Raw genomic sequence first — 10352 nt, forward strand, 5'->3', positions numbered from 1 at the left:
GTTTAATAGGAAGAAATCAACCTGAAATCAGCGTATCATGGTACTTAAAAGTCCAAAGAAAGAATAGTTTAAATGGCACAAGCAAACTTTGGACTTCCCTGGTTCAGGGACGAAAGAGAATTACTTTTACGTGGACGCACGTGGTGAATGAATTACTTTTACAGTGGTGGGGAGAAACACTTCTCAAATAAGTAGGTCAGCGGGTCTAGTTCAGCTTCTGCGTTTTAGTATAAATGGGAGCGGTGGGGAGAAGCGCGGCCAAGAGAAGCTGAAAAAAAGCATCCCGTTTGGCTAGTAGTTTCAACTTATTTTAACCATAAGCAGGATTTAAGCTGTTCCAAACGGGACTCAGTTCTGTCCAGGGACGGCGTCCCTGCAAAAAGACATTTGTGTTCAACCTCTTATATGTGCACCTGAAACTTTCAGTGACAGCCGCACATCTCCCTTGAGGAGCTCGAAGTTGAACATGATGAAAATGTGAAACCGTGTGTTTAGTAATTAGCAGCATGGAACGATACAATCAAGGTGGTTTGGGTGAAATAATTTGAATATGTTTTATTAGTCGAGTATATTTGCTTTGGGTCAGCTTGTCTGAAAGTGATAAACATCATCCAGAAGATGAAGAATGTTCGTACTCTAGTGACGGCGGGGGACAATCGCAGTTGGTCCTTTTGATTTCAGAAGCTTTTGAAGACCACTACAGGTACAGATTACAGCAAAGACTTGCATGGAAACAATTATTCGCGTTCGTTGGACTCCCTAGATTATTCAAAATCACAAGTTGTTCGAGAATAACATTCCAACAATGAACAGGAAAAGCTTTAAGATGGAATTTGTGATGGTTATCATAGAGCAACGGAAATGGTTAGATATTCTCCCCTCTTGCACATTTGTTGTCTTTGTTTTCCTGTAAATCTATAATTATAAACTCCTTTCACATTTATATTATGAATATATAACAGCAGGATCATTTCTACTGTTCCTACTCCCAACTGTTTGAAATTGAGTGCTTGAATATAAATGAGACACGAGAGACGAGTGGATGAATGTTGTATTGATCTCATAAAGTCTGTACATATATACATATATATACGTGATAGAATCTGTATACACACACATGGTGAAGAGGCACCACACCTCACATCTATTTGGTATGAAGGGATAAAATTAAAATTAGATCACATGATAAATGTTAAATAACATCAACTAAAACTTTGAAAGCAAATCTTTTTCTTTTGGCTTGCGCCAGAAAAGGGAAAGATTTAAGCTTAAAAAAATGTAGGGTCGCTGCAGATCCTTTACGATAGCATCATCAGTTATCAGGGCGACTGCCCATCACTTTAGATTATCACTTGTTCTGAATTTACAACATATATTACAGATTATCATATACCGTAAAGGTAAAGGCACTAGTCAGTAGTCACTACGTCAACATCATCTCAATAAAGTATTAATCAACAAAAATTGATTAGTATATCCATCCAAAGAATTAATGCAAATAAACAAGGTATAAACAAAAGTGAAACCTCATGATCCATGAAGATTTTGGATTTCAACTTTCAAAGTTTGGAGCTTACGCTCAACAGCAGACAGTTCACCCTGAACACCCTGCAACCAATCTATTTTTTGCTGACATGCTTCCTGGTACGGTTTGCTGATAACCTCAACAAAACGGACTAGGTTATTAGCACTCTGTGAGATATCCTTTTGGATAGCTTCATCAACTTTCCGAGACAATTCATCGGCAGCCTTGTTAACCTTCTCTATTGCAAGCTTCCGTCGACCAGGGAAACTTGATAAAACAATAAACCTGAAAAGGACAATCAGTCCTTGTATCAATATGGATATGGTTTATGGTTACACACCACTCTTCCCATTTCATTGTCAACGGACTCGCTAAAGAATAAATTCCAATTATCAATTAAGAATTACCCGCCAGCTGAGCAAAGTGCAAGAGCAAGCAGATCTTCAAGTGTAGTTGACAAAACAGATGTCAAAAGAGAAGCTGACAATCCAGCAACGCCTAGTCCTCCAAATGTTCCAAAAGCCTTCAAGTGCAATAGCTAAGCTCAGAAATAAACATAACAATGACGAACAACAAATGGATAATGAAGTGAACTGCGGCTTGGAGTCTTGCCATGCACTCAGATAAAGACAAAGCTTATGAGTTGGTGAATATTCAGTAAAACTTAAAATGCTTTTAAACCCTTAATGCTGGTCGTATTCTTACATTCCAATTCATGATGTATGTATATTATTTTTGAGAATCATTGCAGAAAATAAGCATGACTGCTGATGTTTTTAGAGTTCTTCACAGATCGCTCAGAAAACTTTCTTATTCAGTGGGAAAATAAAGTACAAAAGGAAATTTAGTCATCTCTTCTTGATGATTCCTACATTTATAAGCTTCTTATACATGCACATGTTCAAAATACGGCATAGTTTATAATGGTGTGAATAATGAAGTACTCCCTCCGTCCCAAATTACTATTCGTTTTAGCTTTTCTAGATACATAGCTTTTGCTACGTATCTGGACATACATATATCTAGGTTCATAGCAAAAGCTATGTATCTAGAAAAGTCAAAACGAATAGTAATTTGGGACGGAGGGAGTAGCTTTTTGTCAAAGCAGATATAAATCAAATAGTTTAGATTAATAAGAGCAAAGTACATTATGCCCTCAAACTATTACTTCAGAGGTTTAAATATTCTGGTAAGTGGTGGTAACACAACTTATGATTGTTTTCTCTTGCAGATAATCTTCATTGTTACAAAAGTTCCTAACATAATTACCTTCATTGTCCAAAATGTACCGGCATGAAGCTTGTACTCGTGAAAATCATGTTGCTATCATTCTTTTATTTATATATGCATGTTACAATAAACTGCAGTTTTCAGTATTTCCCTAGGGCTTTCCAGTGGTTTGGCCTATTATCCTAGTTAGCTTGTCCTAAACATCATATATTTGAGAATGGAGGTAGTATAATTTAATATCTGTGCTGAAACTTCAGCGTTTGCCCCCCATAAATCTAAGTGTGTTGTACTTCTTGTAATTAGAGCCACAACAATAGGGCAGCAAGCATTTTTTTTTCAAACATATCAATTGGCATAAGGAGAATCAGGTCCATAATAAGCATACCACTTCTCGGATTTCTTCTTCAAAAACCTTAGCAGTAGAACTGGCGTCAAAGCCATCCAGTGCCTTTACAGTGAGTTTCTCTCCTTCATTAACAAGTCCATTTGGATCTGACAGGACCCTTTCTTCCTGAGCAACCAGTGCAGCCCATCTTTTGTGGAAACATTCCAAATACAAATTTGCTTCACGTGTATTGCTTGAACTTAGCCATGTTGAATATTCACCCAGTATATTCTAACAAAAGAAAGGACTTTTAATGATAACATGAATACGTAAGCATGCAACACAAATAATTAAAATATGAAGTAAATGTCAGATAACAGTTATGCGGTATAAATGCAAAATTACCCCCTTTTGAAGCAATTTTGGAGAACTCACATATTTTGCACATATTATCACAAAATTACACTTTTAGCTAAAGCTGTTAATTTGGACATTGATTGACATCCTAGGCCTGCATGCAAGACACCAGTTAGCTTTAATGATAAATGAGCTCTACCAGCCTTACATGTAGGTCCATGATGTCAGTTGACACCCACACAAACACTGTTATTGAAAAAGTGTACCTTGTGATAATATAAACCAAAAAAGCATAGTTCCATGAAATTTATTCTTAGAAAAAATATACGAGAACAACGATAGCAGTTAACAAAAAGAGGGTACCATCATTTTGAGAAATAGTAAAATTAACAATGCTATAAAATGTTTAAATTAAATTAAATTAATTGGCTGCTCAAGAAACATTAAACGAACCGGCACAACTTAGCTCTGTTTGCTTACACAGTTCAGGTTTGATGTGTGGCTATGTGAATGCTTATTCCATAAACATGCAAAACCCAGTTCATTTAAAAGATGGAGGTGGGTACTCCCTCCGTTCCAAAATGTAGGCTGTTTTAAGTCAAAACTTCTCTAACTTTGATATAGCGAACAGTTTGTCAGCAACGGTCATGCTGCATTAGTTGCCAGTTTATTTATGCATTCACACCTGAATCATATGTATACAAGTATATGTTGATCAGAATATGACAAGGTTAAGAGTCAGTATAATATCAAACATACCACAGCATCATCAAAAGCTGGAGTCAGAATGTCATTCTGAACAAATGACGTGGCTCTGGTCGAACTGCCTGTTTTTCCTTTAACTGTGTACGTAAAAATAAGGTCAATGTTTGACAACTGAAGGATAGATTTCATGAGTGTTACTGCTCGACCTTTTGCTCTCTCAATCTGCATGAAAAAAAAATATAACCATGCTATCAATGTCCAGGAACAAATAAGTATCACTCAAAAGGTCTCACCAAATCACTCAAAAGGTCTCACCAAATGCCATTGCCAACACTAGGCAAGCAGTAGATACATTTATGACAAGTTAAAGATTGTATATTTGACCACATGTGAACTGGAGGACGAAACTTGATGGGAACTAACATGGATCAAATGACTAAATTATCCTCATAAATGCACCTGAAATGATACATGTGCTCATTATAAAAAGAAAAACGCAACTGCAGCCCTTAAAATTGTCCTGCCATTTCATCTACATCCGTACACATTTAAGATTAAGGTCTGGGTCCCTAAACTTAAACTTGTTAAGCATGTCACTTGAGGTTCACATCTTCCTAATTAGCATCAATTTACCCTTGCGGGTCAAGAACCACCAAATCAGCATGAACGGACAGGTACATGATTAGAAAATGGCTGTGTCAGTGTGTGTATTTCTGTTCAGGTTGCCCTCGTGGCACTGTGTACAGGCCAGCCAGCCTTTTCTTTGGTTATCTTAATACAATGACACAACTCTCCTGTGTGTTTGAGGAAAAAAGGATCTATGTTTGCATTATAAGAGTTCAAGGAACTGAATGATATCGTGGTACCAGTCAAGGAACCTAGTGTATTTAACTCTATTTAGAAATGATGTTGAGGGAGGGAAATATAAGTACAAACTACATAGCAGGAAAATCATCATTTGGTTTCATTTGGCCAAAATTCTGCAGCAAAGGCAGGAGAAACACATGCCTTATATTTCTGTAAATGAGGGAGTATATCAAAGTGTAACTTAACTAAGACACAAACAACCAGTAATCTTTGAAACACTTACAAGAGATGAAATCTGCTTCTGCCAAGAATTGCTATCAGCCTCAAGCTTGGAAGCATAATTGTTTGCACCAGAAACTAGATCCTTGATGGATGTTAAGTCATCAACAGCCTTTTCATATTCTAGTTTCACAAGTCTTTGACATGATGTTAGCAAACGATCTGCAATGCCTATTGGCGTTTCAAGTTTCAGCCGGACCCTTTCCTTTCCATTTTCTGTTGAACTATCCAAGAAGCTCAGTAAGTAATCCTCAAGTTCACAGAACTTGCTGCTTCTCCATCTAGGATCATTAAACATAGCTTCCATCAAATGCTTTCCACCACCGTTTTTGGAATATGAAAGCTTGGCTTCCAGCGCGGAGCGTGAAGATACAGGAAACAGTGTTACATCCTCTGTGTTAAGCAATTTCTTTGCATTTTCCTTGACAAATGCAGTAGCTTCTTCAAGCTGCAGACATCATTTTGAGAAGCAAAACAGTGAATTAGAAACAATCAAACAACCAATAGGAACAAAACTATCTTGCTGGGATTTTGAATGGTACAGAAATGATGACATATCATACCTCATAGCTGTTCCGATAGAGGTCCAATTTGTTTAGAACAAATACAACTTTCTTTTTCCACTGCTGGACATACTGAAGAAATCCAACCTAGAAGTTACAAAAAACAACGTTTAGCCCTATTAGAAAATAGGAAAAAAAAAATACATCCTCCAAATATAAATCAGAACTGTACACTCTAGAGGCTTGACATAAATATGCGTATCAGCAAGAAATCCATGGAAAGAGCCCTTTCAATCATTAAATTTTATATTTAGACCAAAATGCCTTTAGACTGGCACTGACTGGAAGTCCAAAACTTTGAAATGTTCCTGCTTATCAATTAAAAGTTCAATCCAACAACGCCATGCATATCACAATCTTAACAGTCTACTCTTTAGATGGGATCAATACTGTTTCATTTGTCTTTTATGTGCTGATAAAAACCATAATATTAAATGTGTCAGCATTTGGCATAATCAGATTAAAAAAAAGTTTACCTCACTTTCAGTCAATGGTCTATCCGATGATAGGACAAAGAGTATTAAATCAGCTCGCGGCACGTATTCTTCAGTAAGTCGTTGCTGCCTCTGAAGAATAACATTGGTTCCAGGTGTATCGACTAGATTCATCTGTTAATTAGTAAATAACTAAATATGGAGCACCTTATGAGAAGCAAAATGAAGTAAAGCAAGAAAATGCACTGCTGAGTTGTCCATGTTACTGGGGCACTAACGCAACTACAGAAAGTAAAAAAAAAAAGGTGGAACCAAAACTGGAAATAATTTCATGGCACCATCATTTACATATAATAAGTGCTGATTAATAGCCAAGCAGTCAGGCAGCTACAACTAACAGACAGGTACATGTTATCAGCTACAGCAGATTGAAGGAGAAAGAAGTCTGTCGTAATAATTTATCATATTCCTTTTGATTATTTGATCATAAAATGCTTTCATGGAACCAATACATCTTTGAGTTCTATTCAGAAAGCAGCCTTCAAATGGGTGAAAACGGAAAATAGACCCAGCTAGCTAAGCTTATTTAATCTCAGAGATGCATGCATTCAGTATCATTTATCCTTAGCTCTTTTAACTTAACGTATTGAATAATGAACTGAATGCATACATCCCTGAGGTAAGGATGGAACATCAACATGGCAGTCACCAACAATTCAATACTTACTATTAGATATGTATACCTTATTGCCTTGTATACTTGATTGCATTCCTTGTATACCAAGCCATATTGGCTATATATATAAAGTCCCCCCCCCCCCCACTCCACACACATACACAATTGGGTGTGTGGTGTTTCCCCCCTTCTACCACTCTACACTTATGTATTGAATAAATGATACTGAACGCATCCATCTCTGAGATTAGGAAAGAATATCAACATGACAGTCACCAGAAATTCAATACTTACTTCCTTCAAAATAGGAACAGATAAATAGCACATGAATTGACCATCTGGGTGCCTCTCACATCGTTCAAAGCTTTCAGATTCAATCTCGGAATATGATAGTAGCGTGATCTCATTAGTCGTAGGCACAACTCCTTCCTGAAGATACTGCCTTCCAAGGAGAGCATTTATAAAAGTTGATTTTCCTGAGTTAAATTCACCCTGCGACAAATTGAAGGAGGATCCACTCAGAACGAGTGTTAAAAGGATTATTGAACGAACAAAATGAGTTGTTGAATGCGAAAAATGTATAAAGTGGAGAACAAGCAGTCAAATTATTTCATAGTGACTAAGGAAATACTCCAGCTTTCAGGTTCATACCAAATAATCATGTGAGGAAAATGAATATGACCAACACATATGTTTGTACAACTGTAGAACCGGACCTGTGCTCCTACTACTAGTTAGCTTACAGTTTTTGAGGGACCAAAGCCATAGTTTAACTTGAAAAATTAACTTGCATTATGTTTGTTTATGCACATACAGAACCATTCAACATGTGGACACATATGCGACAATATATAGACCAAATGAGGACGAGCAGAAGCATCTTTTCTTAGTAAAAGGTATGGATTGCAGCACAACAAAAAAGTGCATATGGAAAGAAATAAGAACTAATTCAAACCATGTTTCATGACAAAATAAACCAGAATAAAGCACTAAATGCTACAAATTAATTGGTAGTTCATGACATGTACAATACTGGAAACACATATTTCAAACTATTGACTTAGCAGGTACAATATTGGAGTCCTTATTAGAGAGAAAAATATACATTAAGATTGCTGATTGCTTTCAAGAGAGATGCATAATATATTGATATGGCTGTCCTATAGCACCGTACCATGATTTATGTAAATAACACAAGAATCATGTTTCATACATCAATTGGTCAGTGGCAGTATACATGAAGGTTATCGAATATAAAGTACGTAATGGATGCTGTAAAAATCAATACTTGATTAAACCCAAAATTACCACAATAACCAACAAAAATGGCTCACTCAGGCGAGAAGCAGCATCAACTAGAAGCTCAACTTCCTCCATCTGTGACCAAATATCAGCAATTACATTCAAGTCAAAGATATGCTAGAGAAGTTGATATGAAGTACAGTTGAATTCATTACAAGGAATATTCAACTACCAAATGTGTAACATTAGATGATCACCATTGGTGCTGCCTTGCGGATAACAGCAACAGCTTCACTTAGAATAGGCTTTTCCCTCTCTATCAACTGCACCACTTTTTCATCCAATTTTGTAAATCCAGCAACTTTGGTTTTCTCGCGAGTTAGGACCGCTACATTATTTGCATCTTCCAATGTGCTAGCAGAAGAATAACTCGCTTGTGGGACTTCCTCAGTCCCATCCACTTTTGAGAAATCCCTTTCTATAAGATCATCAGTGAGGTGTTGGATACCAGCCAAGGATGTAACAACTCCAGATGCACCAGATTGGAGCAACCTGGATGTGATGTCAGAATAAGTTGCTCCACTGTGCGATTCATTTAAGGTGAAGAAAATTGGAATCTTCACCTGTTGACCAACACCACCACTCATAACATCCGCAATATTGTCACTGCCAGTATTTGCAATAAGAAAATCAGCCCCTTCAGAACTTGAAGCACTTATTGCAGAGTTTGCTGACCGTATCGTTCTAGCAACAATTGGAAGATATATGGAGTCAGCATTTGATTTCATCATCATACTCCTTGCAACAATAGCAGGAATACCTGCATCATAAATGAAGGAGCACCTTAAAATACATAAATCTTGCAGTGCAGTTACTAGTCTATAATCCAAAATGCAATACGTTTTAATCTTATCCCAAGTCGAACTCCTACAAGTCTAACCAAGTTTATAGAAAAATATATTTACAACTACAATACCAAATAAATACAGTATCAAGATATATTTCATAGTGGATTTAATTAAACTAATTTGATGTTGTAGATGTTGGTACATCTTTCTATAAACATAGTCAAAGTTAGAAAACTTTGACTTAGGATTAAAACCAAAACGTCTTACATTTTGGAACGGATGGAGGACTTAGCAAGTTAGCATGATTTCCTAGTAAACTAGAAAATGAAGTATAAGTACGTTACAAGTTTACCATGATGATCCATTCAAAATTATTGGCGTTACAGTTGGAACGAGGTATACGGTTGGCAGGTAGTACATCACAATACATGACTGATAGGTGCCCATGACCGATCAGCAATGAAGCATAAACCCGGTTGTTGGAAAATGTAAGCTCGAGGACAGTATACCCCGCAACCCCGCATTCTCAGTAACTGCTACCTACCTAAGCAAGACAATACAAACTGGAAGCTTAGGAGAAGTTCAGTCACCAACCGTCGTCCGCGAGCACGACGCCGCTCGCCCCAACCGCGGAGGCGACGTCGACGCGCTCCGTGATCAGCAGGTACGCGCGGTCCCCGACCGCGGCCCTGAGCTTGACCGCTGCCTCGTACGCGCGCCCGCCACCCTCCTCCCCGGCCTCGAGCACGACGATCCCCACGCCGCGCGCCACGGCGGCGGCCACCTCATCCCCGGACCGCAGCGCCTCCTCGGCGCCGACACGGAGGACTAGCGCGGGCACCTGGATCTCCGGCCGCTTGAAGCCGCCGGGGAACAGCGTCCGCGGCGGCTCCTTCGCGGCGCCCCCACCGCCGCCGCTGCCGCCGGTGATGCCTCCTCCGCCTCCAGCGGCGACGGCGCTGGCGTGGACCGCGCGGCGGAGGCGGCCGCGGCGGCGGGAGAGGAGGAGGGAGCGGAAGGGGGCGGCCGGGCGCGGGAGGAGGAGGCGGGTGGCGGTGGAAGCGGCGGACATGGAGAGCGGGAGGGGGAGGGGAGGGAGCCCGCTCGCGTGTGGACAGTGGAGTGGGGAGAGCGAGGCGAGCTGGTGGTGGTGGTGGGGTGGGAAGCGGGAGGCGGTGGAGCCGTGGAGGGTAAGGAGTTTGTCGTGGATTTGGTTGGATAGGGCGGGGACCCGGTGCGGTGCACGGCCGCGATGGGATTTGCCGTTTGATCTGGAACCAGCGTTTCTGCTCCTCCTCCTCTAGTGCTGCTGCTGCTTTATATATATATATATATATATATATATATATATATATATATAT

At 39.3% G+C, this 10352-nt stretch overlaps 1 protein-coding gene across 1 annotated transcript; it reads right to left on the minus strand.

Moving 5' to 3' along the window:
• Positions 1-1304: 1304 nt before the first annotated feature.
• Positions 1305-10139, minus strand: LOC101755934 (probable transmembrane GTPase FZO-like, chloroplastic). The gene is made up of 11 exons (XM_012844515.2): positions 9586-10139; positions 8401-8963; positions 8210-8278; positions 7196-7393; positions 6268-6399; positions 5792-5878; positions 5233-5676; positions 4197-4364; positions 3141-3371; positions 1933-2048; positions 1305-1810 (listed from the first exon to the last, which is right to left on the minus strand). The coding sequence occupies exons 1-11, from the start codon at positions 10061-10063 to the stop codon at positions 1528-1530; spliced, it is 2769 nt and encodes a 922-aa protein (XP_012699969.2). The 5' UTR covers positions 10064-10139; the 3' UTR covers positions 1305-1527.
• Between the last annotated feature and the right edge of the window lie 213 nt (positions 10140-10352).

Source organism: Setaria italica, chromosome III, assembly GCF_000263155.2.
Source record: "Setaria italica strain Yugu1 chromosome III, Setaria_italica_v2.0, whole genome shotgun sequence".
Lineage (NCBI taxonomy): Eukaryota > Viridiplantae > Streptophyta > Magnoliopsida > Poales > Poaceae > Setaria > Setaria italica.